The sequence below is a fragment of the Callorhinchus milii genome, unplaced genomic scaffold (assembly GCF_018977255.1).
Source record: "Callorhinchus milii isolate IMCB2004 unplaced genomic scaffold, IMCB_Cmil_1.0 Scaffold16, whole genome shotgun sequence".
Lineage (NCBI taxonomy): Eukaryota > Metazoa > Chordata > Chondrichthyes > Chimaeriformes > Callorhinchidae > Callorhinchus > Callorhinchus milii.
The window spans coordinates 9,223,364-9,251,105 of NW_024704757.1; the positions used below are offsets into that span (position 1 = coordinate 9,223,364).

Consider the following 27,742-nt stretch of genomic DNA (forward strand, 5'->3'; position numbering starts at 1 on the left):
GTCGATGGCATTGGGGGCAATCACACAAATATACAGTCAATCCACTTTACAGCATATTATGTGAAGTGCTTTGAGACGTCTAGAAAATGTGAAAAGCGCTATAATCAAATGCAAGGATTATTATTATTACCAATGTGCTTTGGCTCTATCCGCCAACTTTTTTTTNAGGTCTGTCACCTGCACCAACCTATTCTGACATCCGACTCACATCGTTGAGATGTCTCAAAGTGTTTCACAGGATACACTGTAAAGTGGTTTGACTGTATTTTGTGGGCAAACGATACAATAACACACCTGTATTTGATACCATATGCATAGGATATTCTCTTGACGTGCTTTGCAGAGATGGAATGGAAACCCAAAGCATGGTGGAACATAAGGATAGGGAGATGGTGGGAGGGCACTGACCAAAGAGGTAGGCTTTTGCAAAAGTTTGCGAAAACAGAGAGGGAGGTGCAAGGTGAAGGGATTTGCGGAGAAAGTTTGAGAGAACAGGCGCACAATGGCTGAAATCAACGGTGAAGGGGAGAAGGGCAAAGAGTGCAGCCACCAGGCCTCAATTTACAAAGTGCAGGGAGTGAGTGGGACAGGGGAGCTGGAAGAGTTTGTAGGATTCGTGTGGAGAAAGGACATGGAGGTATTTGAAAGTCAGAAATATTTGTGACATATTGTGTACGCGACTGCTGGAAGGTAAACGAGACGGACCTTGGTCTTTTTTTGTCCAGCGTTTCTGATGCTCTTATGTAGAAATAGAAATCTTCAATTCCAACACATGGGAGTCTGTGCCACTGACATCCATTTTGCTAAATTGCCACTTTTGTCATTGATCCCCTTTCCGGGGACCTTTCCCGTTAATATCTTTACTGCACGTAGGCTCAATCCAGTTTGCGTTCCGGCGCAAACTCCGACGCAACTACCTCTCAGGCCCCTCGCAAGAGCCAACGTCGTGGCGGACGATAGAGCACGCAGCTCGCTTGGCGCAAATGGAAGTTGACCTATCGAGGGCAACACGGCAGCTCCCGTTCGATAAAGAGCGAGGCCTTTGGATCGTGGCGGAGGGGCGGAGTGGCTGAAGGACTAAATTTCCAGCTGAATGCAACCTGCAGTCTCACGCCCTTTGATTAACCTCCATCGGAGGCTGTTTGTATGTGTATATATATATATATATGTGTGAGAAAACAAGTACAGAAGGAGAGAGACTGTCCCGATGTGCCTTTCACAACAAATACCGCTTCCTGTGTATTTAATCGGAAGGGATTTTAAGAAGTAAATCCGATGACAGGATCTTATATAAGGATTATTGATCGTTATTGATCGTTATTGATCATTAGTGATCATTAGTTATCACATCGGAATCCCCGCCCCCTCCCCCCCCACGCCCCGCCCCCTCCCCTCCAGCCGCGGCCTCCGATTGGTGCAGTCGCCAATGTATCCCGGTCCCGCCTGTAGCCAATGAGAGACCGCAGCCGCCTGTCAATCCAAATGTGTCCATTGAAAGGAACGAGGAGGAGGCGGGGCCTCGAGGGTTTGTACCGGAGACTGAGGGACAGACAGAGGGGAGAGACAGAGAGAGAGAGAGACTGAGAGGGAGGGAGAGAGGGACAGGGAGACAGAGAGAGGGAGGGAGGGAGAGACAGAGGGAGGGAAGGAAGGAGAGGGAGGGAGAGAGAAAGAGAGGGAGGGGGAGAGACAGACAGAGGGAGGGAGAGAGAGAGGGAGGGGGAGAGAGAGACAGACAGAGGGAGGAGGGGGAGAGACAGACAGAGGGAGAGAGAAAGAGAGGGAGGGAGAGAGAAAGGGAGAGGGAGGGAGGGAGAGACAGACGGGCAGAGAGAGGAAGGGAGAGACTGAGAGGGAGAGAGAGAGAGAGAGAAGGAGCGAGTGCCACGTTGCCTCCAGTCTCCTGTGGGAAAGAACAAGGCGTCGGTCAGTCAGTGAGTGGGTGAGTGAGTGAGTGAGTGACGGGATCCCCAGTGAGGCTCCGGTTGGACAAGTCACCCACAGCCCTATATCTATATCTACATATCTACATATATATATATATATATATTATAGCTTCGCGCACAAAATGCTGACCGACACCATCGTGGAAGACTTCGAGCTCCGCGAGGAGGACGCGTGGTACCCACAGCAGGACCTGGAGCGCGGTGAGGCTGCACCTCCAGCACCGGCTATTTTTTTTTGGGGGGGGGTCTGGTGGTGGTGGGGGGGTCTGGGGTCTGTCTCTCTCCCTCTCTCTCTCCCTCTCTCCCCCCCCCTCTCCCCCCCTCTCTCCCCCCCCTCTCCCTCCCTCTCTCCCCCCCCTCCCCGCTCCCTCTCTCCCCCCCTCTCCCCCCCTCTCCCTCTCTCTCTCCCTCCCTCTCCCCCCCCTCCCCCCCTCCCCTCTCTCCCTCTCTCCCTCTCTCTCTCTCCCCCCTCCCCCCCCCTCCTCTCCCCCCCCTCCCCCCCTCCCCCCCTCTCTCTCTCTCCCCCCTCTCCCCCTCTCTCCCCCTCTCCCCCCTCTCTCTCCCCCCTCTCCCCTTCTCTCCCCCTCTCCCCCCTCTCTCCCCCTCTCTCGGGCCGGAGGTTTTGCTGCTGTTCTGACAAGTTTCACACCGTCGAAGCTGTTCCCCCCCAACATTCGGGAGGCGTTCTCAGGGCATCACACAGTCAGTCACACATCGCCCCCCATCGCCCCCCCCCCGTGATGTTCATCACTGCCTCGAGCTGTGGGGCTGAGGGGTTGGGGTTTGGGGCTGAGAGGCAAAGGAAGGACATCTCTCTCTCTCTCTCACACACTCACTCACTCACACATAAAGGGTTTAAAGGGAACAATTCAGGTTTTTGGTCCTCACTCACCAATTATTGTCCCTTTTGTTTTACTGCTTCAAACAAAAAACGAAGGGACGAGTTTTTCTTCCTTCCACCTGCGATTATCTTATCATTCAGCAGATCTTTTAATTGCATTCGTGACTGCATTCATCTGACACCCCCCACACCCCCCACCTCACCAACCCCCACCCCACCAAATAGTCCTCGTGGGTGGTCTTGTTACAGAAAGATGCAAACTTTAATTGCCGTCATCCGACCGTGCGGCGCATTGTGAGTGTTTTGCAATCGATTTCAACATCACCGACTTGGCTCTTAAGATGTGTTTTTTTTTTTGGCTCATTCGTTTTAAAACAAATAAAATGTTCTTTAAAGCGAGTGGTAATAGCACATGTGGGATCCCCAAACGTGTGCTTTAGGGAGATGAGGAATGGCTGGCTCGGCGGTGGTGGTGGGCGGGGGGCAGATTGCGCTCTGAGACGCCGTCCGGCGTGCAGGGTGCTATATAAATCCAAGTTGTTGTTGTTGTATCCGCCCGGCTTCGCCTTATTGTGCACCAAGACCTCAAAACAGCGCTTTCCAATACCCTCGCCCGGTGGCTATTGTCAGCGCCTTGAGATGGGGAGAAAAGTCGCCATAGAAACTGAGCTGTGTTAAGTGAGACGTTGCTCTACTTTGTTCTGGGATTGACAATCGCCCCCCCCACCCCCCAGTCCCGATGCTTTCCAATGACCAGGGCTAACCGGTTCTCATGGATCCCCCGAGGCAATCAATCGATCACAGTTCATCGTGGATTGATTTGGATTCAATTAGCATCTTGAATTCAACCATTTTCGAGGGGTGAGCAGCTCCGGGATATTTTTGCCCACCAATGTACAGTCAATTCACTTTGCAGTCTGTTCTGTGAAGCGCTTTGAGACCTCTAGAAGACGTGAAAAGCGCTATATCAAATGCAAGAATTATTATTATGTGGTTGTGGCTTCATTTTTCTGGCTTCTGGCTGTTTGAGCGGCTAAATTATGCAGGTGTTCACCTTCTCATTGCTGGATGCTTCTGCTGCTGGTTGATCACAACCTACTTTATCGGAACTCAACTTTTTTTTTAAAAAAAAGAAAAACACATAAGACAACATGATGGCCATCTCATTGCCTCACCCACAAATGTGGTTATTGGCCCTCCTTTGGAAGTGGGATCTTTATTGATCGGGAGGGAACAGATTTAAGGTGTTGTAAATCCTTCAGGGCTTAACTGAGAACAGCAAGTGAGGGTTATTGAATCTGAAGGTGGATTACTGGATGGCGCTCAGACAACCTCCATCTGATGTGTAAATCAACACTTGCGTCAATTTACCTCTTTTTCACCTCCCTCTCGCTCCTCCTCCCCCTAGAAATACAGTTGACAATTCTATTGAGATGAGCTATCTCATCCCAGATGAGATGTTCCTCGTCTTGAAGGTCAGGACCACACACCCTGTGGTTGGCTGCTTATTGAGCAGTGTGTTTGGGTTGGGGCGGAGGGGGCATCTCAATATTGATCAATGGATTGTCCTCCATTGCTAATTTGCACCATAATTATCTAATCTAATTTATGTGAATGGTTCCGATGTTCATAGTGTGTGTGTATGTTCATTAGGTGGAACTGAATTGTAGAGAGCAAGAAGGAGGTCATTGCTGAGTTAGCAGCTGAGCTGCAAGTACACATGCCTCATCCAAGAGGACAGTATTCCCTCCATTAGATATAGTGCCTTTCACATTGGGAGGGTGTCTCAAAGCGATTCGAAGGATTGACTGTAAAGTAGAGCGACTGTGTACTTTGTAGGTCAATGCAGAAGCCAATTTGCATAATGCTAAGTCCCACAAGCAGTTATGAAGTGAGTGACTAATTTTATCTGGGGGATTTTTGGCGAGGATACTCTACTTGAGTGGTGACATGGGATCTTTAATACCCACCTGAACAGGCAGATGGGTCTTTGGGTTATGTCTCATCTGAAGGACAGTGCTTGTGGCTACTGGGCTGGGTAACCTGTACGCAGATGGTAATCATCCTGTAGCTCACTGGTGAGAGTACTCGCCTCGCGACCTGGGATCTATTCCAGGCAGGGTGAAATGTTTGGCAAGTTTCTTTACTCTGTTTACCTAGCGGTAAGTAGGAACCCGGTTGTCAGTCGATTGGTGGATCGCTTTTCCGGGGATAATAATCCTTAAAACAAAAGAAATTGGTCATTTCAATCCACGACTGTTTGTGGGACGCTGCTGTGTGCAATTGGCTGCTGTGGTTCACCCACAAATATACCGTCAATTCACTTTACGGTATATTCTGTGAAGCGCTTTGAGATGTCTAGAAGATGTGAAAAGCGCTATATCAAAAGCAAGGATTATTATACTATACCCATCCTTGTAAGGGTCAGTAGAATTTCCACCTAATATTTATTTTTACGTTGAGCCATTACTTGGCTGACGTGAGATTGCTTATAGTAAACATTATGCCATGGGGTCTGCTATTTGCCTATTGTACCCGACTCTTAATTTGGCTGGTTTTCTGCACTGTTAGTAAGCAGGGAACTTAGACGTGCATTTCCTTAAAACAGTAGTCTTGGGCTGCATCCTGTTTGCTATCTGACTTGTACGAAAAAGCTCCACTGCACATAAAAGCACAATCCTGTTGATTTTTTTGAATTTCACGAGTAACTCAATAATAAAGCTTCCTTATGTCTCAAGAATCCAGCTTGTTTGTCTTCCGTAGCTCAACAGTTTACAAACCAGCTTCCTAATTGTTACTGAACAGGAATGTAACACCATGGAAATGAATCTGCGGGTCGGTGAGACAAGTTGGCTGTTAAATGTCAGAGTGCATCAATTAGTTTAAAAGGGAATCGGAACTTTGCTGGATATTGAGTATAGGGCGTGAACGAGAAAGTGGGATGAGTAGGTCACTGGTGGGGGAGGGGGTTGATGACACCAGGCAGATTCGATGGGGCTGAATGTCTTGTTTCTGTGCTGTAACTTTTCTATCCATTGTGTTGCTAATGTGTCTGCCTATTTTTAGTATTGCTATATTTTACATTTTTTTAAAAAAAAAATCTGTAAAACAGCTCTTCGAACAGAGCTTGTGTACAGGGAGCTTTCTTTCCCCCTCCAAATGCAACATATAGAGGTGTCGCTCGCGGTGGAATCGCGTGGTTGTTTTATCGGCACTACTCCTTGTCTCTCGTCTCGCTGTGTGGCTGACTGGCTGCAGTAAGCCTCTTTGTTACTCTCTCTCTTGCAGCATTGCAAGTCCACACCCATGTCTTAACAGCTACAAACAAAACCAGAATGGCTGAGCTTGTGAGATGCTTGATAACTGCTAAGTTGCCACCCTGCTCTGCAAGACCCAACAGCACACTTCGATTCCTATTAGAGCATGTTCCCACCTGCCCCCTCCCCTCCCTCAATCAACATTACTCCCACCTGTGAGCCAAAGGCAAAGTCTTATTTACCTGCAGCATAACAAGGAAACCCGATCACAGTAAATCAGTTGTAATCAGAAACGAATAAAGTTCAAATGTGTGAATTGCTTTCGGTATGTGCTTTGTAAGTAATCGAGCGATATGAAAGCTAATTTTACTTGTGTTTAATATGCAGACCTGCACCTGGCAGCCGAGTTGGGGAAGACTTTGCTCAATCGCAACACTGAGCTGGAGGAAGCCCTTCAACAGATGTACGCAACCAATCAGGAGCAAATCCAAGAAATTGACGTAGGGGCTGACTTTTGTCCTTTCACTCTTGCAGTGTGGTGAGCTTTGAAGGGTTAATTGAGCATCGGTGTTTGAGGGAGTACTTGTGAGGGAGTGAGAATTGTATTGGGTAAACTCAACTCTTAATTGCAAATTCTCCCCCCCCCCCCCCCCCCCCCCATGTCCTCTTGTCTGGGCTAAACTCTCAATCTCTGATTGCTTTCAATGGTTTCCAGTGGTGACATTGATGATGCTTTTCATTCACACAATCACTTCCACTAAGGTGGAACTAAAGAGCTAAAATAGCTCCAGGCTGGAGCTTTCTGGCTTCCTATGATTTGACCTCCCCAGTCTGGTGCCTGCTGTGAGATCAGTTTACCCAACATAAATCAGGGTATTAACTGGTCTCTGTGGCTGTATTATACTGATGGTGGGGGTTGGATAGTGTGATTTCTCCCCCTCCCCCCGCAAACTTGCTCAAATTGGTGCATTTTAAGTATTTTATATGATCCCGAAAATAGTTTATTTCTGCTGATGTGTATAATCAAAGATCAAGGGCCTTCAAGACAGTTGAGTGTGGCCCAGTTCATTTCAAGTAGAAACCTGAAATGATGCATTGGCCAATGCGAAAGCAGTGAAAGAATTGGATTTATATATTAATAAATAGATTTATTTATTAACTCCTGAACATTTTCTGTATTTAATGCACTCGCGAGGTTACCGAATTCTAGATGGACCATTTCGCCCACAAAATATACAGTTCATTCACTTTACAATGTATTCCGTGAAACGCTTTGAGACGTCTCAATGATGTGATAAGGCGCTGTATCAAATGCAAGGATTATTATATTATTGTGGTTGCTTTCCAATATAAAGAATCGAACATGCCAAATGTCGTGTCCAAGGCATTTGTGTACAGCTCTAACCCTGACAGTAGATCTGGGGCAGACGGCTTAATCGTAGAAGACGTCAGCTTTCAATAGCATCTGATGTTGTGTTAACTACAATAATGCAATGTAATAGCGTGAGAAAACAGATTAGGCCTCTTAACAAGTTGTTCACATCTTGGGTTTGTAAGTGGTGAAGCAGTTCTAGCAGCTTCAGATGTGCAATACTTAATAAAGTGTAGCTTCCAGTTCATTTGGCTTAGAAATTAGGCTCTAGTTACAATAGATCAAACCATTGATACTGTTAACACAGCTTTTCATTTTTTCCCCTTAAGCAGATAGCCCTAGAAAAATAACTATGAAGGATAAGCTTCTTAGCCAGCCACTGAGCTCATTATGTTATTACCAAATGAGTTTCTGTTTAGATGTATTGTTAGTTAATTAGTTCTATATTTCAGCTCACAGTAACCAGTGCAAGTCTTTCTAGATATTTTTTTGAGTAGTTTAGAAGATTTGGGTGAAGTACATCTCGTTTTGTTGTGTAAAATCCAACGAAAGGATCGTATCTTCAACTTTAAGGCAATGGGATACGCAGGGTGACAGGATGTGCAATGAATTACCCATTCAAGTGATGGGACAATAAAAAATGCAAAGGTTTTTAAAAAAGAAAGTCAAGTTATGATCTTGTAAGAAATTGGGTGAGTAATGAGAGAGTGCAGCTAGTGTGTGACAAAATGTACTGCCAGCTGATCTCTAGAAAGAGTGTGCGTGAAACAGCGTGTTAAATGCGAGTGTTTTTTGTAGAGTCGTATTTCTACAGTGCTGTAGTTTTATTTTCCTTCCCAGATTTTAGTTTTGGTTCTCATTGCATGTCATTCCTCACTTAAGAATCTGGAGTTGTGTCTTAATGTTGCCCTATAGTAATAACACTTGCTCCTCTTCTGTATTTGCATAATTCATTAAAAAAAATCTAATGTGTGCATAGTGTGATTTGCTTCAATCCTACAGCAAATGGATTGCAAATGCAGAGTCTTTGTGGTCCAAATGTCTCTGTACGGTCATGTTTTGTCTCTATATAATCAGCTTGGATTCTCTGTTGGTCTGAGCCTTTGCAAAGTATTGACAAAGCACTATCCGGTGGTGGATTCCTTCCTTCCTCTCGGGTTTGTAACGGCTTTGGGCTTTTTTTAAAAAAAACACTGGGCCAATCATTTTTAGTTAATTCCCAAGGCCTGGCATTGAATGAGGAAAGTCATGGGCAGAGGTTTTTGTCATTTCCTGAGGGAAAGCATTGGCAATGTAATTTGCTTTGTATTTTTCAGAGCTATGGGTGATTGGGGTGGGGGTGGGGAGAAGAGGCATGGGGAAAGGGGCAGTATCTGTTGTTTCTTGTGCCCCCCCCTGCCTGTGCTGTGACTATGATGTGCCAATGTTTCTCATCTCCATCTAATGACGGATACGTATTCTAAGACATGGGGTGGAGGGGAATGTGGGCGTTGAATCCACATTTTTGGTTGCACTTTTCACCTATGAGGATAGGGGGGGGTGGGGTGGGGGCTGGTTGCTTTGTCCCAGTGGGGTTTGCAGTGTTCACTGGTGTGGTCGTGAACATTTGATCTTTGCTGTAAAGCATCTGAATGAAGTTACGGAGCCCGCTGACAGCTACAATCCTGATTTCAATGTTGCATTAGTACAGCGTCTCTTTGTTCTTTTCCTGCTCCACGCTCCGTTTGGGGGGTGGGGGGTTGGGGTGGTAGGTGCCTATTTTACACAGCGTGAGTGAGTACAATGTACCTATTCTGGCTTCAGCCCTTAACTGTGACAGTGCTCAGATTGTGCAGCTGAATATTTTATCTCTTTTGGAGTCGAAGCTTCATTATGTTAATTTAGTCCTAAAGATTTATTTAATTTTGTACGGAGCATTTCTGCACTCTGAGATCTTTAAGCCCCTTTTAAATTCATTTAGCTTAGTTTTGGAACTTGTTTTATATTACATTTCCTGCATAGACCAGTATTTTTTCCCGTCTAAATGGTCTTCCTTTTTTTTGTGTGGCGGGGGGGGGGTGTGTGTGTGTGAAAGCTCTTGTCTACTAATTGTCACAGAAAGCTGAGCCTCTCAGTAATCGCTCTCCTCCAGTGTTCACTGAATTGCTTCTTAGTGGTTTCCGCTGAGCTGATAGTGTGTGGAGGAGGCCGACAGACATTGCAAATGTATATTCGTCAAAGCCGGGATGGTTAGAAATTCTCGTAGTTATTCATTCCCTCAAGTGTTAAGGACAAAGTAATTGGTTTCAGTCGACAGCATTTCAGTATCCTGTAATCTAGACATCCAGTTTGGTGTGGAAGAATGAGCATTGGGTTCAGGATTGTCTGATAAAATGTGTTGGCAATCGATGAGGTGTGTTGTGTTACTGGGAAGTGCAGTTGAAGGGTTCCTAGTGCAGAGCACTAATGTTGAAAAGAGTTAATGGAGATAATGAGGGGGTTGTGAGAGTCCTGTCCCACTTACCCCTCCCCTACACCTCCAAAAATAACCCTATAACATGGTGAGGGCCAGTAAGGTGGAGAGATCAAAGCAAAAGTAATGAGCTGCTGTGATGAGAGGGGGAAACTACTAGCACCAACATCGGGAACCTGCTGAGGATGGCTCACGGTTTCTAACCCTGTTCACATCCTTTATGGCTTCTTATTTCCCTTTGGGAAGGATCTAAACTGTGAGGTTACCTGGAACAGATAGTGGAGTCTGAGGCTAGACTAGTCGAGGATGTGTGCACCTGACTGTGCCGTTTTACAGATGTATTGTTGCGTTTCTTGCTCTCAGTGTAGATAAGGAGGGATAATTATAGGAACAGGGGTAGGCCATTCAGCCCCTCGAGCCTGTTCCACCATTCTATTTGATCGTGGCTGATCTGTACCTCTACTCCAAATTCCGTGCTCTCTGCAGATGTTTCTGATGTGAGGAGGAAACTTGGATGCACACTCCACCTTACTAATCCAGTAGTCTGAAATCTTGGTGTCCTGTTTGACCCTCAACTGTCCTTTCTATCCAACATCCGTGCCATGACCCGCTCTGCCTTCCTCCACCTCTGCATCATCGCCCGGCTCCGACACTGTCTCACACCTCAGGCCGCCGAGACCCTCATACACGCATTCATAACATCCAGGCTCGACTACGCAAATCCCTGCTTGTCGGCCTCCCCAACTCCTCCCCCCATAGGCTACAGATGATCCAGCACTCTGCAGCCCGGGTCCTCTCCCACACCAGGCTCTGCGACCTTATCATCCCCATCCTCGCCCGACTCCACTGGCTTCCCATCACACAGTGGATACATTTCAAGATCCTGGTCCTCACCTTCAAAGCCCCCTCATGGCCTTGCTCCCCCCTATCTCTCTGACCTCCTAGCCCCCTACCAACCTACCCCTCCCTCCGCTCAGCGGGCTCCGGCCTGCTTCACGTCCCCCTGCCTCGCTCGCCCCACCATTGGCGGACTAGAGTTCAGCCACTCTGCCTCTACCCACTGGAACTCCATCCCGCAGGCCTTCCGCCTCGGCCCCTCCCTTGCCTCCTTCAAGACCCATCTCAAGACCCTCCTCTTCGAATTTGCCTTTAATCAGGCTTCCACCCTCCCCGATCCCGACCCCCCTCCTGCTCGGTCCGAAACAGTGACTGTCCAGCGCTTTGGGACGTCCTCCCGACGTGAAAGGCGCTGTACACATGTAATTTTGTTGTTGTTGAATATGAAGTGTACTTTGTATGTGGCTTTTTTTTTCAATGGACAAAATACAGTTGCTAGACTTTAGTAAGCTTGGTGGAATGTTTTGAGACTTTCTCCCAACATGAAAGGCCCTATATTTTTTTTGGGGGGGAGGGGGGTGTCTGACACATGCGGAAACCCATCGCCATGTTTTATATCAAATGCAAGGATTTTACAAATTCAGATTGGCCTCAGTGAATCTGAACGCTGTGGTTTTCATTGTCCAGTACATCTACACAACCTGGTCAGATCTCCTCGCTCACTCCCCAGACCAACATCTACGGACTGTATACTGAAAGCTGCTGCTCTCTGAACTGGCTGCAGGAATCGAGCCCTCTTGGACTCTACCCTGCACGAGGGGCACTATATAATTGCATGTTGTTATTGTTGTTGTCGAGTCAGGATCACATTCTGCTTAATGGTGGCAGCTCAAGGGACCTGGCTATTTATTGTCAGAATCTTCTAAACGTTTTATTCTTGCTGCCAAGGATAATTTAACGAAACTCTGAAGATAAGGTCAACTCAGTTTGATCTGAGCACCACTTGGCAAGTTCACTGGTAGTGAATCAACCCAATGATATAATCGCCCAACAGCTGCTTTGCAGAAGGATCAGCTCGTCTCAAAGGCATTCAGTCATATCTATGCGTTATCTTTGGTAACAGTAACAATGTGTTGGGGAGAGTGGGAAACTGGGGGTTGAAGTAATCTTTACAGCTCTATATTTGGCAGATAGTGTGTTTGGTGGAATTTCATACAGAATCTTGTTTACAAGAAGATTGCACCACAGAAAGTCCAGCCTTTGGGGTGTTAGTCACAGACAGATAATAGACACATTCCAAACAGTGTTTCCCAATCAATACAGTTTATTGATTCCGCGGCTCAGTTGCTAAATAGAATGTTTTTTTAAAAAAGAAGTTACTAACTCCTGAAAAATACATTTAAATTTTGCTCCCTGAGGCTGAGATTATTGGACACTTAGTCTGTGATCGCCGGCAGGTAATTCAACTAAGTGAGTATCACAAGAGACTTAGTTCAGGGTTAGCCCAAAGGTGCTGAGGCCAATTGTAGCATGAGGTAGTGGAGTCCTGTAGCTCGGTGGTTTGAGCACTTGCCTCGCAAGTGAGAGATCTGGGTTTGATTCCTGGCAGGCCGAAACATGGGGCAAGTTTCCTTACTCCACACACCTGTGTTTACCGAGCAGTAAGTAGGAACCCGGTTGTTAATCGATTGGCGGATCGCTTTCTCGGGGGTAATAATTCCTTCAAAAATAACTAATAATAAATTGGTCACTCAATCCACTACTGTTTGTGGGACACTGCTATGTGCAATTGGCTGCCACATTTCGCCCACAAAATGTACAGTCTATTCACTTTACAGTATATTCTGTGAAGCGCTTTGAGACATCTTGAAGACGTGATAAAGCACTATATTCAAATGCAAGGATTATTATCAGTACACCTGGTATGTTTGCCTTCTGCTTTACCAACTGGACACTAGAAGCAATTGTCTTTTAATCTACATTAAAACTATAGATTGTGGGCAGTGCAAATGTGGAGTGTTGCAAATTTACATATACAGTATATAAGTAATCTGAGGCATGACATATAGAAAGTGTAGTATGCTTGGAAGAACTCAGCAATTTTGGATCTAAGTTTTCCAAAGCTTTCCACTGTATGGGAGACGAATTCATACAGAATGAATTGCTATCAACATCTCCACTGTTGTAGCATGCAACTACCAGGATGGTAGATGGTGGACTAGATAGACCTTGGTCTTTATTCGTCTATTATTTCCTATGTTCCTATATCTGGGTCATGGCCAATCCCTGTTGGTGTTATTTTTATCCCCTACAATATAACAGCAATTGATATCTTTATCTAAATGAACAGCAACGTGGAACCCATCACAGATACTAAACACCAACGCAATGAGAAGGTTCACAATGGGTCAATGACTTTACTAAAGAGCAACTCTGATCAGTCTCAGAGTTCCTTTTGCTTCGTGGACAATGAGTTTCCTGCCTTTGTCCTGTGTGAATCTTTAACCCGGAACTAAGAAATGATTGTCTTGCTCCTGGAGTAATTCAAAGGAGATGAGTGTAGTCAATCCCAGCTATTTAAATCACTTGCATGGGTCCCATTAAAAACTGGAGACCCTCGAGAATGTGCAGTTTTATTCTACTGCTTATTGTCTTGTCAAATCAGCAACTAATCTTCACCAACAATGTCCCACAAACGTTGCAGTCACCACATTTCAAAGTAACTCGTTGCGCGAAGTGCTTTGAAACATCTTGGCAAGTCTCTGTTATATCAAATGTCTCATGGGGGCTGTGAGGTTTGTTTTTTTGGTTCAGAGTATTTACACAGAAATACACCAGCAGAACACTGATAAGAAAACGAATAAGCTGCAGCTGTTTAGAGCCAACACAATTTGCCAGTTTATTCCAACAAACAAACATCTCACAGTAAAGAAATTAAGATCTGACTTGAAACAGTAATGGGTATTTTGCTGCTGAAGGGTTATGAGTGGATAGATTGTAATGTGTCTGGGCAAGGTTTTAAGGTCACATAAATAATTAAAGGAGAGGTTAGAAAAATTCTTTAAGCGGAGGGTGGATGGAATGTGGAATTCTCTGCTGCAAACTGAGGCAGAGCTCGAAGCTCTTTAAAATGGAATTTAATAGATGCTTCAAAAAGAGCACGTAAGTTGTTGGTGAAGGCAATGCACGACGCTGTGTCCCATAACCAATGGACAGCTCCCTAAGTAACCAGCGAAAAGCACAGAAAAATGAAAGGTAGCAGTCGCCTGATCTTCTGCTCCTCTTGGACAGTGGGTTGTCCATTTCAGTGCAGATGGGGTGTGTGTGTGAGAGAGAGATGCAATTGTGTATATAGGTAGGTAATGACATTGGCCTATGCATGAGATCTGTGGAAGCAAATGCAGGGAACACCTGGGGAATTTAACTGTAAAGGCTGGGGGTGAATGGTGTCAGCCACAGCCTAAACCTAGCGCATGAATCGATGAAGCATGTCAGTAATGATTTGAAAGCATCTCAAGGGAACTGGCGCGAATTGTTGTCTCATTGGAGCAAATGCCTTTTTGTAACCTCATTCCTGCTAGAGGTGTAAGGCTCTTGCTCTCACTGGATCTTTGTGTGCACAACACACCCAGACAGAACTAGGTCACGGAGGTTTGTTAAAGTTTAAAAGCCTTGGTTGTCTGTTGGACGATGTGCAGTGTGGATTGTGAAATCACCTGTTCATTGATGCCTGACTCTGGCCTTGTGCTCTCACTTGACACCAAAATGTGGTTTCCCTTTGTTCCGAATGATTAAAACCAACTGCAAATAATGATAATAATAAACTTTGCATTTGATATAGCGTCTTATCATGTTGTTGAGACGTCTCAATGCGCTTCACAGAATATCCTGTTAAGTGAATTGACTGTATAGTTTGTGGGTGAATTAAAGTGTATTTTTAAATGTAAGAATTTTAAAAAATTGCAATAAAACCAACCTGTTCTGATCACCGCAAAAGCTTAGTTGATGGAATTGCTGCCTGGTGTTTGCCTGAACCACACAGATGAGGATGGTCCTGGTCTGTGCTGAGTTCTGAGGATGACTCGGGTGTAACGACTGACTCGGTTCTGTCTTTCAGTACCTGACCAAACAAGTGGAGCTCCTTCGGGAAATGAATGAGCAGCATGCCAAGGTCTATGAACAGCTGGACAGCACTGCCCGGGACCTGGAGGTCAGCAATCAGAAGCTGGTTGTAGAGAGCAAGGTGTCACACCAGAAGATACTTGGGTAATGACCACAGCTCACGTCTGTAACTTATGCAAAGTAAACTGATATTTAGCTTCTAGCGCAGACCTTGGACCAGCCGTGTTCAGTGAATAGAACTATTCATCCCTACGGCTGTCTTTAATAATCATGTATTCAGGAACCCTTCTCGAAACCTGTGGCTGTTAAATGTGGTGGAAATTCCTCTAAGAACAACTTAGAGTACCTTCATGCAGTTTAATCTCTTGCATAATTTTACAGAGAATGGAGTGGGAATCTTGTTTCATACAGATAATTCTACCCGCTTGACTCCCAGACTAGTTGGTGGTGTGGAAGAATGATGTAAGATGGGGCGAGTGAGCTAATAAACGCATGGGTTAATATAGAGACTAAACTCGTGTTTGGGTTGCAGTGGATTCTCTGAAGGTGGACTTGATCAGAGATGATTCATTATGAGCATTGCCAGGTCGGCATATTGACTGGATTTGTCTCATCTGCTCTCAATAGTCTGACGGAAACCATTGAAAGTCTGCAGTCTCATGTGGAGGATATTCAGAAGCAGATGGAAGGGCTGAAAAAACCAGAGTTGGATCCACTCGAGAGAGATGCACAGCAGCGAGCCCTGAACAGCCTCCCCTGCCTGAAGGAATTGTACGACCTTCGAAAGTAGGTGCCTGCTGCTGACTGTCATATTACTTTAGCAAATTGGAAAGAAATAACTTTTTTTTTCCTTAAATGAATTTTTGCAAATTGACTGAACAAAATGAAAAATGTTTAATGTACAGTATTTTAATTAAGTCCCCAGGGCTTGTTCCCCCTTTGGCTGCTATGTTCAGTGTTCTGGCTTAATAAGCACAGACAGGTAACCTTACTGCAGCAGAAATGTCTCTTTCACTCCTGTATGATACTGAGCTGCGGGACTGGAATAAAAGCATGGACTCGTGCAGTTGATATATTTATATATGCGATGTCCTGTAGCGTATTGGTTAGAGCACTTGCCTCGAAAACGAGGCCTGGGTTTGATTCCCAGGTGGGGTGAAACCTTAGCCAAGTTTCCTTACTCCACATGCCTCTATTTACCTAGCAGTGAATAGGAACCTGGTTGTTAGTTGATTGGTAGGGGGATAATAATCCATTCGAAAAAAAAATTTGGTCAGTCACTTTGGGCCACTGCTGTGCACAATTGGCTGCCATGTTTCACACACAAAATGTAGTCGATTCACTTTTCAGTATATTCTGTGAATCGCTGTGGGAAGTCCTCCTGATGTGAAAGGCGCTATGCAAATGTAATTTTGTTAGTGTTGCTTTAAGATGTATCAATGATGTGATAAGGCGCTTGTATCGAAATACAAGGATTATATTTTTTTGTAATGAATTTTCTAAACTTTTGAATTGCCAAATTCTTGGGTCAGGTGAGGCTTGAGATTCCACAAGGCTGCCCAAAAGTACAGTTTCAATAGGACAGGAGTCCCTGTTTTACTACACGAGGAGGTGCAAAGAAGGGAAACCTGAAGAAAAAAATTAATCTGAGCCTTTTCTTACCCAGTGATCCAAATGGTGATGGGGAAACCCAGCTGCAAAAATCTTCACTCCAGTATCATCCTCTTCTCCCCCCACCATTGTGAGAAGCCTTGGAATAAGTGTGCAGTGTTATTGTTTGTTCAAGTATTAACTGTGGCTGCCTTGTATTTACAGGTATTTTGTTTATGATCATGTCTTTGCTGAAAAGATCACATCTACTGAGGTGTCCGTTAGTCCAATGGAGGAGGAAAATGAGCAGCTAAAGAAGACTCTGAACACTTTGCAAACTCAGCTGACCGTGGAGAGGCAACGGAGAGCAACAATCGAACAAGAGTATTCCTTGGTTCTGAGAGAGAACTCTGAGCTGGAAAAGGACGTCTCCCACTTGGACAACTACAAACAATGCATTCAAGAACTGGAGACCGAGGTAGTCGAACTCCGCCAGAAAAGCCAGTTAGATAATGTCTTTGTCAGCCTGGTGGATAACTTGCTTCCTGAATCCTTTTTGTTTGCTGGGAAGGAATCGTCTGATATCATACACGTTCCTGCAACCAAGGCTCACCTGAACGGGCCGAGTTCTAAGCTGGAGGCTGATGGCACAGTGCTGAAGCGAAGCTCTAGCGAGACAATGCTGAAAATAGTTTCCGATGAAGACCTGATCCAAGGCCATGAACAGACCTGTATTCGGCGGGCGGAAGCCGTAAGGAAGCGAGGCATTTCCCTGTTAAATGAAGTGGACGAACAGTACAATGCCCTACAACTCAAGTACGAGGAGCTACTGAAGAAGTGCCAGATCCCCGAGGGGTCTTTGACCAACAAGGCTGTTCAGACCAAGCACCCGTCTCCACATCAGTCTGAAAACGCCGCCCAATACGAGCGAACGCCCAGCAGTGGAGAGCCTGGGGCTGGCATCGCTGAGCTGGCTGCCACCACCACACAGGGGGCAGTGGTCAAAACCACTGGCCCACTGGGCATCGCCCAGCCTGAATACAAAGTTCTATTCAAAGAAATTTTCAGTTGCATTAAGAAAACAAAAGACGAGATCGATCAACACCGGATGAAATATAAATCTACTGCACAATCTCAGAAGATGTAACCTGTTGGTTGCAAAACAGGAACCGAAAAGCACCAGTATTGTCGAATTTTCGGGCTGGTGTGAACTAAAACCACAGAAAACCTCATAACTTATTTGAAGAAAAACTTGCATTGCAAAAACTCAAAACCCATTACTGCAAAGAGAAAGATAATGGACTGGGGTTTCCAGAATCTCAAGTTAATGTGACTACTATGTATAAAGCTGTTTATAATAGTCTAGCATAGATGCCCGAATGTCTTTCTATCTAATCAGAGGGAAGTCAGATTGGATGAATGTGTTTGTTTTGGATACTTCTGCCTTAATGGTAGTTTGTACAGTGACTTGTAAAATCTGTCCATGTGACAAAGTGGCAGTTGCTCAGAACTGCTAATGCTTTTGTACTACCTAAAATCATTTATAAATGGTAAATGCGAATTTCATGGAGAAACTGCATACATTCCAACAGTTTATTTACTCAGTGCAACTTGGGTAGTTTATTCTATCATGTTTCCATTTGCACAATGTTAAAGCAGCAGGAAAAATATAGTGAAAGCTCCCAATCAATATCTTGCACATTCCAGGGAAAGATGTTCCTAAATGCTCCACAGGCTGGTTGCATGCTTCACAGCTACCAAGTTGCAGGGGCTGAGATTCATCTTGACGCAGGGTGTGTTTTGCAATAATGGGCTGTCAGTTAAGTTATGGATGTTAATGTTAGGCAAACTGTGCTACTGTTAAATTCAGTGAACCAGGACTTTGGGGACAGATTGCAGTAGTTGATTCATGTTGAGTTTTTGTTTGTGCAATGTATTCATTGCTTTCTAAATTGTTCTAAATTCTGTGCAATTTGAGGCACAGCAAATGGCTGGTTATAAAAGTGCAATTCTGACTTGTGGGTGGATATACCACATGCTCCAGACAAAGGAGATCCCAGGTTTAATCCCTGTGTTTTTTTTATGAACAAGCCAATCTTTGATGGGAGCAACTAGCGGGGAAAGGGTAGTTTACAAGAATGTCCCTGGTTTAGGGCTGATGGGGTGGGCTCCTGTTATGATTGCTGATGGTGTCATTAGTGCTTAGTGGCATAAGCAGTGAGTACTAGAGGTCATCAGTGCTTTTGAGACGAGTGTCGGTGTGAATCACTGCCCTCAGAATCCTGGGTGGGGGGAACAGACCTCCGTTTTTTTTAAAAAAAAGAAAATTCACAGCAACTTAATGCAGTGGATGTAGATAATTAGTTAAAAACAAAATGACCAGAGTAAGGATAAGAGACCAGATAAACTGTTCAATCACATTGAACACCTCTGACCTTATAGCAGCAGACACTCAACTGTTTGCAACTGGATTTTTTGTAACATTTTGCACTTTTGAATAATTTCTTGAAACGGTTGCAAATAGTTTTCTGCACTTCCTAAATTGTCTTTGTGTGCGTGTGTCACTTGCTTTATTGAAAAGGCTTCTGTGAAGGTAGGGTAGATCAAGTGCCAAGTGGAAACTCATTTGACTCACACATGGTGCTAAATGTTAGAGGTAAAGATTCAGCCCGTATTAGTTTGAACACAGTCACTTGACTGTTGAATTGATGTTCAAAATGTCTAAGTTTAATTTTGATCTACACTTCCAATTCTGTACTTTAAGCCTTTTTTATATAAAGACTGTAAAATACTTGGAACCAGTCTGTCTTGTGACTATTGCAGTATTTTGAACCTGATCCTTGAATGTCAGTATTTAAAGCTTTAATAAACTTTGTTCAGATTTGATGGTACAACTGCAACTTGTTTGTGTAACTAGTACAAGGTTACCAGCGGCAGTTACATTTAGCACTTCACTTGTACACCTGCAAATAACGGGGCTGGCTATTCCCTCAACTACACATTTTAGAATTTTGTTTTAACATCTTAAATGTGAAGTGGGGAAGTAAAAATGTCATTGAATTAGATTACTTGCATTAGACAATACTGGTAGCATCAACTCCTCCCTCCTCTAACGGCAGTAAAACAAACCATCTTCACTCCATTCAGTAGTGGAACATTGAGCTCACAATTAGATCACAAATGTGATACTCTCGCTCTTTGAATCTCCAGTGGAAAAATCCAATTGCAGGAAGTACCAGAGGGATGGGCAGGATTAGTGCTTTTTAGAAACTCACTGTGCCCTGTGTTCACTATTCTTGCTGCTGCATTATATTGCTAGATCAAGCCACCTATCCAGACTCTGAACTTACCTCTATTTTCCAACACCGTGAGAAGTGGAGCAATGTTCTAATTCTAAGAAAAGGAAGGTTTTCAGGCGGGACTTGAAAAAGGGGAGAGAGGGGGCAAGGCGGAGGGATTAAGGAGAGTGTTCCAGAGTTTTGGGGCACAGTGGCTGAATTGCACAGCCTCCAGTGGTGGTGCAGAGGGTACGAGGGACAAGGAGAAGGCCGGTACCAGTCGAGTGGAGGCGCGGGTTGGGGAGGTAGGGAGTGAATGGATTTGAACAAAAGTGTGAATCGATCCATTTGGTGATGGGGAGCTAGTGGAGCCTGGTGAGATGTGGGTACAGAGTTTGGTCCAGGTGAGTATTCTGGCAGCAGATTTCTGAATGAGCCGGATTTTTTTGAATAGTGGGGCTGGGGAGACGGCGAGGAATGTGTTGGAGTAATCCGGGCAGGAGAGGAAGAGAGGGCATTTGTGAGGGACTCGGGGAAGCTTTTTCTAGGGTTGGAAAAAAAAAGGTCGAAACGTCAAGGCCATGTATGAAGACGAGGTCGAGGGAGTGGCCACGGTTGTGGGTCAGCGAGTTGATGTGGAGGGTGCAGTTTAGGGAGGAGAGGAGGGCAGTGAAATCTAAGGAGGGGTGCAAGGGGAATTTAGGTGGAGGTTGAAATCATCCATTATGAGCAGGTGTTCAGTGCAGAGGGACAGGAATGAGAAGAGATATCAGTGAGGAAGGAGCCAGGAGGTTTGTGGGGGGGGGGGCGGTAAACTTGAGGATTTTGAGGGAGAGAGAGGAGGGATTGTAGAGGGTGAGATGCTCAAAGGAGGAGACATAGCCAGAGGAATAGAGGATATAGACCAAGGGAAGCTTGGGAGATGAGGGCTACCCCACCGCCACGTTGGTTGGGGTGGGGAGTGTGATGAAAAATGTAGCCAGGAGGGAGGCTTCAAGGAGGGGGACGGGGTGACTGGGGGAGAGCCAGGTTTTTGTAAGCCCAACAATATCAATGTGAGAGAGAAGACGAGGAGGACAGTGGGAGGGAAGGACAGAGTGGGAGTAGCAGAGTGTGGAGGGTAGGGGCAGGAACATTTTCAGAGGGAACGGCTCGGGTTGGGGCACTAGCCAAAACGCGCGTGCAGAGACCAGGAGCAAACGATCAGCGGAGCAACATCAGTCCACGGGCTATGGGAGACAGCGGGGGGGGGGGGGGGGAAGAGAAGGGAAGAGAGGGGATGGCAATCATGGCTTAGGTGCCAGAGATAAGGAGGGAGGACAAGGTAGCAGAAGGATAGAGAAATTTACACTATACTTACCCTGGAGGATTTGAAAAATCTGCTGGCTTTGTATATTCCCCCGATCATCATTCGTCATCTTTGTTTTTATAGAACAAAGGGGAAATTATACTGAACTGTAGCCCCACCCGCACTCCCGGGAAGGGGGCCGTGGGTTGGCAGACTGCGTTAAACTCCATCCCAAGTCAATAACACAACCAACTAATCACTTGAAACATTAAATCAATAGAAAGAAGAGATCAAAGAGCAACTACTTATCTCTAATAAACAAAAGCAGACATAAAACTGTCCTGATCCCATTAACAAGCAGCTATTTCAGAAATGTGGAGCTTAAAACTAAGACAACAGAAGTGGTACCTGAGGGTTAACTGATCTGCCAACAAACACTTCGACCCTAATACACTGGAGGCAGTCTGTGGGGGAAAAAAGTCCAGCACAAAAGGTATGGTGGGGAGGTAGTACATCAATAAAGGGCAGATGATACTCAAATCACATACAGTTAGGATCAAATCATCAATACATTTACTTCCAGCAGCTAAACAAGCTCAAGTCCACTGGGGGAAGAGAAGACAGACTGGAGAATACAAGAATCAAGACAACAAAGGACTCACCTGAAAAACTGAAGGGAAGGGGTCTGAATTACTCTGTACATGTGAACCTGCTGTTCTCAATCACAGAATGAGCACAGGTTAAATCATAAACCAAAATACGAGGCTATATAAATGGATGACATCAGCGTTGATAACACTACTTGAAATGTCATGAATTCTTAAATTTCATCAAATAATCTAGGATATACTGTGAACTACTTCTACACCTTTTGATTAAGTATCACAGTCCCTTCTGACACTCAGTATAAAAAAAACATTCAGTACAAAACGAAAGGCAACGATACAAATGGGTTTTAACATTTTATTTACATAATTTAATCCCATCTTGCTTGCAGGAAGCAAGCAGGTTTCATATCCATTTTGCCTGCAAACTGTCTATTTTACGTTGTGTGGGGGGTGCCCTTTTGGGGGAAAAAAGCCAAAGTTTTCAGTCTTGCACCAAAATAACCACAGACACAAATAAAGATCAGACCCTGGTCACTGGTCATAAAAAAAATATTACTTTACAGTCAAGAATAATCATTATACAAGACTCAGATCACAGGGCATTGCGGAAGCAATCAATGCTCTTTGCTTTCAGGTGGAAGGTGTTGCAAAGATCTTTTAATGTCAAGTGAAACCAAAACTCACACCACTGATTTGGATGCTATTTGTTATAAAACAATCTATAGATTTGGGGATGAAGGGTCTGAAGATGATTTCAAAGTAGGAATTCAAATAACATACCATCCATGATTATCTTTGTACTACTTTCCAGTTTGAACATTTTCAGATTTGGAACTCGCTTTGAATGTCGGAACCGAAGAATAAATGCCCACAACTTACAAAAAAAATCAATAAATGTTCAAACAATCCCAAAATAGATAAATGCTTTGCAGCAAATGTGAATTGGGGTTTCGGTTTCCTGGTTTCCTTACTTTGATCCTATGCAGATGCGGCGCAATTGGATTTGGGTTTTTCCTGAACTGTCAAGGTCTGGAAGGTTAGGTAACCTTCATCATCCTGCCCCCGGTCTGTGGAGCAGATCTCCGAGTTCATTATCTGCGATCTCATCGCCCTGTTCCAAAGGATGGTAACTTGGAAGCAACAGGGGCCTCCACAGCTGTCAAGAAGGTGCTGTCCCTTTAAGATACCACATTCCACCATGACTTGCGCAGCATTCCTGAAAGAGAGTGAAGACCTGAGATCAGAAATGTACACAGTACAGTGGTACATTCATGGTACATCCAACACAGCAATCTTATTAACTGTATAAACACTGCTGCAATCTGCGTTTCATTTCCCCATTGTAGAGGAGACCACATCGTGAGCAGCGAATGCAGTAAATGACATTGGTGGTAGTACGCGTAAACCACTGTCTCACTAAAAACTGTGTTTGGGTCCCTGGACAGTGGTATGGGAGGAGGTGAAAGGGCAGGTATTGCATCTCCTGCACTGGTATGGGAATATACCAGGGGGAGGAGAGCAATTGTTGGTGGTGATGGAGGAATGAACCAGGGAGTCACGGAGGGAACAGTCACTTCTGAATGCCGAGAGGGGAGGCGAGGGAAAGATATGTTTAGTGTTGGATGACGCTAGAGATGCTGCAAATGGCAGAAAATTATTTGTTGGATGTTGAGGCTGGTGGGGTGGAAGGTGAGGACTAGGGGAACCCTATCACGGTTCTGGGAAGAGGGAGAAGGGATGATAGCAGAGGTGCGGGAAATAGGGCAGACACGGTCAAGGGCCCTGCCTACCACAGTGGATGGGAATTAAGGGATTATTATCAGGCGTGTGGAGTAAGGAAACTTGCCCAAGGTTTCGCCCTGCCGGGAATCGAACCCAGGTCTCTTGTTTGTGAGGCTAGTGCTCTACCAGAGCTGCAGGACTCCACATGACTCATAGACATATTGGCTTGGACACTGGGAGAAGCTTGGTACAAATGCAACAACCAATAATGCTAGAGGCAGTGTTAAAGAAGTATGCTCACTGCAGTCACTTAAAAGTGTGAGGGGTGACCTCACAGAGATCTTTAAAATGAATTACACTGGTTGGTGAGTCAGTTGATTAGAGGGCATCAATTTGAGATAGTCAGTAAACAAGCAAAAGGGGAAGTTAGGAGATTTTATTTTCACACACAGAGTTGTTAGGATATAGAGTGCTGGGAGTGGTAGAGGCAGAAACCATATTAGCTTTCAAGAGGAAATTAGGTAAATACCTATGGGAAAGAGCAGGTAAATGGAACTGAAAGGAGGCAGTACGATGGGCTGAATGGCCTTCTTCTGAGCTATAAATTTCTATGGTGCTAAAACAAACTGTGGAGGCTCATTGTAAAACTGGTCACTATCTCTCTTGTTCAATAAAATGTGCACTAGCGGTGAAAGTCCACTTAGTATCACCCTTTCTCTTCTAATCTCAGTGATGAATGGGGAGGAAAGCCTGCATTGGAGAATGCATTTCCCTCATGTAAAGTGAACTGAAATTCCCACATGACTGTGTGCATTACCTTCAGGATTTTGTCCAAGTCCTGCTTGATCAGATGGTCTCCAAAGTCCTGGCTCAGTTTGGCTTGGATGATGTTCCTCCGCACACGATAGTTTTTTGAAAATATTTCAAGGAGAATCTGCCGATGCTGGAACAAAAAAACATGAAAAATTGAGTTCTCTTGTGCTGGTAGAAACACTAATATAAACGCAAGCTTATACCATATTACCTGTACCATTGTAAAGCACAGCAACATACTAGGGGACAGCATTGCAACAGAACCACATTGAACTGACTGGTAACAAGGGAAGCAGGAAGAAACAGAGAAAGGGGGAGGGAAGAGGAGAAGGACCCAACCAACAAAGTATTGTGAAACTGTGTTAGGACAGCATTCCTATGATTATAGAGCAAATGATCACTGATCCATGAAAACTCTAATTATTCGACTTCAGGTATATAAATATTACAGCTCCATTGGTGTCAATTATCTATTGGTACCTCTTTCAAATGCTAACTCTTCAAGCGAGATCCTATGGGGAGCATCACATTAAGTCTGATCCAGCCCTAGCTGCACATATAATCTTTCCATTTGATATAGCTCTTATTACCAGCAAGGATCAATGAATAGGAAACACTGAAGGGAAATCTTGGCTGATTATTCCTTAGTACAGGGATGGTAAGGCTGAGTGCGCCCCAACTACTGTTACCATTAAAATCAGCTATGTAGCAATTTCAAAGAACCCTTAATTCATAAATTCACCAGTACTTTAAATTTGAATCATGGGAATTCCCTCCGATCCTCTCCTTTCAGGACAGAATTCCAAGAACTGGTACCACGCACTTTCAGGTCCCCAAAGGAATCTCCACTTATAGGATGGCCTATTCAAAGAATCCAGTTTGAAGTGCAGTTGAAATGACCATATTTCAGATCGCACTCATTCATCTTCCACCAATTCTCTGAACTTATTATCTTGAAAGCTGAACACAAACAAAAGATTCATTTCAAACACGGTGAACAAGGTGTACTTCAAAAGTACTGACTTACTTGATCATAGGAGTCCCCAGAGTCCCATAGTGCAAAGACCTTCTGTTCATCAGCTGAAGCTGTCGTCTGTGTAGGGAACTATAAACAATACGTATAAGAACACTATTGCACTCTGTAGACCAGATATATAAAACGCCAAACTACAAAACGTTTTGCCTTTTTGTGTTGAAGGTAAATTAAAATTTTCTTTTGTTTTACAATATGCACAAAAAATAGCTTTTGAAATGAGATGTTAAATCGATATCCAGTCTGCTTATTGAGGTGGATGTGAAAGATTGACTATAATAATAATAATCCTTGGATTTGATAGAGCGCTTTTCACGTCTTCTAGATGTCTCAAAGCGCTTCACAGAATAGCCCGTAAAGTGAACTGACCGTATATTTGTAGGAGAAACGCGGCAGCCAACTGCGCACAGCAGTGTCCCAGTGGGACTATTGCAAGAAATTGATTGATAGATTGCCTAAAAAGCTGAGGCTGAGGAAATTAGCAGAGAAGGCATATGCTACAAAAGCAGACATCTCATGACTTCACCCATAGCAGCTGTTGGGAGTTCAGAAAGACCTGCTACTGAGGTATCAAGGAGCAATTGTACATTTCTTCCAGTCTAGCAAATGTTCACCAACCATGACATTATGTGGTGGTAACACCACATTAGCTTCTCGGAGACCTCAATCAGCGTAACGTCAGCACTGCTTTTAACTGTCATGAGTACAGTTTCTGAAACCATAATATACCCTCCACGTGGCAGAAAGGCAGAAAAGACTACAATTAAAACGTCAGGATTCAGGCGCAGCTTCACATAGTGGTTTAGTATATCATGGAACCAGAGCTTCTGAAATAAATACTAGTCATATTCCCACATCTAACCACTCATAATTTTACATTTAGAAGGCTGGGAAGAATCCTTAGAAGCGGCTGCTTCGGTGAACTGCTGGAGCCACTCCATCACAATCATAGTGCCCAATTGCCAGACTGCTTCACTCTCTATTTTTGTCCAACCTCCACATAGTCTAAATGGCAAAAGGTATGACAAACTAAACTGCCTCATGTTCCAATGAGACCACAGGAAAGATCTTTTTAAACACAGTGCTGATTGCAATGAGAGATCTTAACGTTGTTCTGTAACACAATGGCAAGTAAATGATCCGAATTTCTAATTCACAGAGGCAGAGAAATTATTTCCTTCAAATTTGACCATTTTGATAATGGAAGCTTCTCTCCAGAGCTGTGACTCTGTGCGTCAGTGAGCTGTTACACCAGCTGTACATTTCTATCACTTAAATAATCTTTCATGTCAAGCCATGAATCTGCCCATTACACACATGTGCAATACCACGGGCCATGCCTAATGCTATTTGCAATTCTTACATCTTTAGAATGTTTTAAGTAGAGGCAGCAATTAACCCTATGACGCTGAAACACCAATTAAAAGATTACAGAAGAACCACACAAATCCAAAGAATTAATTCTTAACTTAATTTCACAAGAGCCTTGACGGTCTGGTATTTTGTTGAGTTTTTAGAATGCGCAGAGTGGGTCACAACCAAATATTGGCCCATCAGGTTTTATAACATAATTGAACATTTCAATCAAACATTCTGCTTGCCAATGCATTGAGTTCTGACTTCCCTATGTGTACCCCACCCAAGGACGTACAACTATCTCAACAAATTCTAAATATGAATGAAGAATCTCCCGTGAACATGTGTATAGTGTGCACCCGGAGATAGGAGAATCTAACAGCTCTCAATGAGATGCAGAAGTTCTGGCCTCTGGTCCAAGCTTCTCCCTGTTCAGGGTCCTGTGTTCTTGGCTTGACGTCTGCTATCTGCAGAGATCTCTCTTGGTTATCAAAATAAATTCTTCACTCTGCCAGAAGTTGATGGCTGAAATGAGGACTCAAGTCTGCAGTCAGGACAGCTTTCCAGCACTAAGGCGACAGATGTTTTGAACACCTTTCCAAGTCTCTTTGAGGTGTTTTCACAGGTTTCAACCTGACCACCATATCTAATTGCAAAAAGCAAGTGCCACCTGCTTTCTGCTGTTTGGCTGTTTTTTTGCTTGTTTTAAAAACAGCAGGGAATAGCACAGAATTCTACACAACGGATCCCATCCCAGAGTTCTAGAGTCAAGGGGGAAATCATAGCAATGATGTCCCTTTAAATTGCTTTGATAAACATAGCCTTGTAAACAGCCACAGATCTCCCACCAACCCCAATAGTACACAAATGTAATGTTTGCACACATAGGTCTTGCTTACACAGTAAAGAAAGTCATTTTAAAATTCATGTCTAAGCATTGCAAACCAATGTATCTGAAGAGCAGGAGAACAGAAGCCTTATTTTGAAAGATTCTGCATTGCTTAAAAATTTTAAGGAGCAAACTTAGATTGACTGACTTAGGTATGGGTTCACCTCTCTCGTGAGGCAGACAGCAATCATTTCCCCTCCACAGTTAATGTTGTCAAGATCAGAACCTCGGTGGGAAAATGAAACCTGCATTTCTCCAATTCTGGCTATCACATGCAAAACAACAGCCTATATTCTGTGCTGAGCATCCTGTACTTCAAGTCATTAATCCGATTGAAA

At 44.4% G+C, this 27,742-nt stretch overlaps 2 protein-coding genes across 5 annotated transcripts in view; one reads left to right on the forward strand and one right to left on the reverse strand.

Annotated features, from left to right (window-relative positions):
* Positions 1-1,829: 1,829 nt before the first annotated feature.
* Positions 1,830-19,302, forward strand: cdr2a (cerebellar degeneration-related protein 2a). Its single transcript, XM_042341205.1, has 5 exons — positions 1,830-2,147; positions 6,432-6,544; positions 14,823-14,971; positions 15,455-15,613; positions 16,643-19,302. Exons 1-5 carry the CDS (start codon positions 2,069-2,071, stop codon positions 17,562-17,564), a joined length of 1,422 nt encoding a protein of 473 aa, XP_042197139.1. The 5' UTR covers positions 1,830-2,068; the 3' UTR covers positions 17,565-19,302.
* A 2,630-nt stretch (positions 19,303-21,932) lies between these two features.
* polr3e (polymerase (RNA) III (DNA directed) polypeptide E) overlaps positions 21,933-27,742 on the reverse strand; it is a 31,422-nt gene continuing 25,612 nt past the window's right edge. For all 4 annotated transcript variants that reach the window (XM_042341097.1, XM_042341096.1, XM_007893593.1 and 1 more), the window contains exons 19-21: positions 25,154-25,231; positions 24,131-24,256; positions 21,933-22,807 (exon numbers count right to left, since the gene is read on the reverse strand). In XM_042341097.1, coding sequence (XP_042197031.1) covers positions 22,751-22,807; positions 24,131-24,256; positions 25,154-25,231 — 261 coding nt within the window. In that variant the 3' untranslated portion in view covers positions 21,933-22,750. The remainder of the gene's footprint in view (positions 22,808-24,130; positions 24,257-25,153; positions 25,232-27,742) is intronic.

Excerpts from the sequence above, each read along its gene's own strand:
- cdr2a (XM_042341205.1), top strand. The coding sequence starts at position 2,069 with ATGCTGACCGACACCATCGTGGAAGACTTCGAGCTCCGCGAGGAGGAC. Across the intron at positions 6,545-14,822 it reads AGCAAATCCAAGAAATTGAC|TACCTGACCAAACAAGTGGA; the intron begins GTAGGGGCTGAC and ends TCTGTCTTTCAG. Across the intron at positions 15,614-16,642 it reads GAATTGTACGACCTTCGAAA|GTATTTTGTTTATGATCATG; the intron begins GTAGGTGCCTGC and ends TTGTATTTACAG.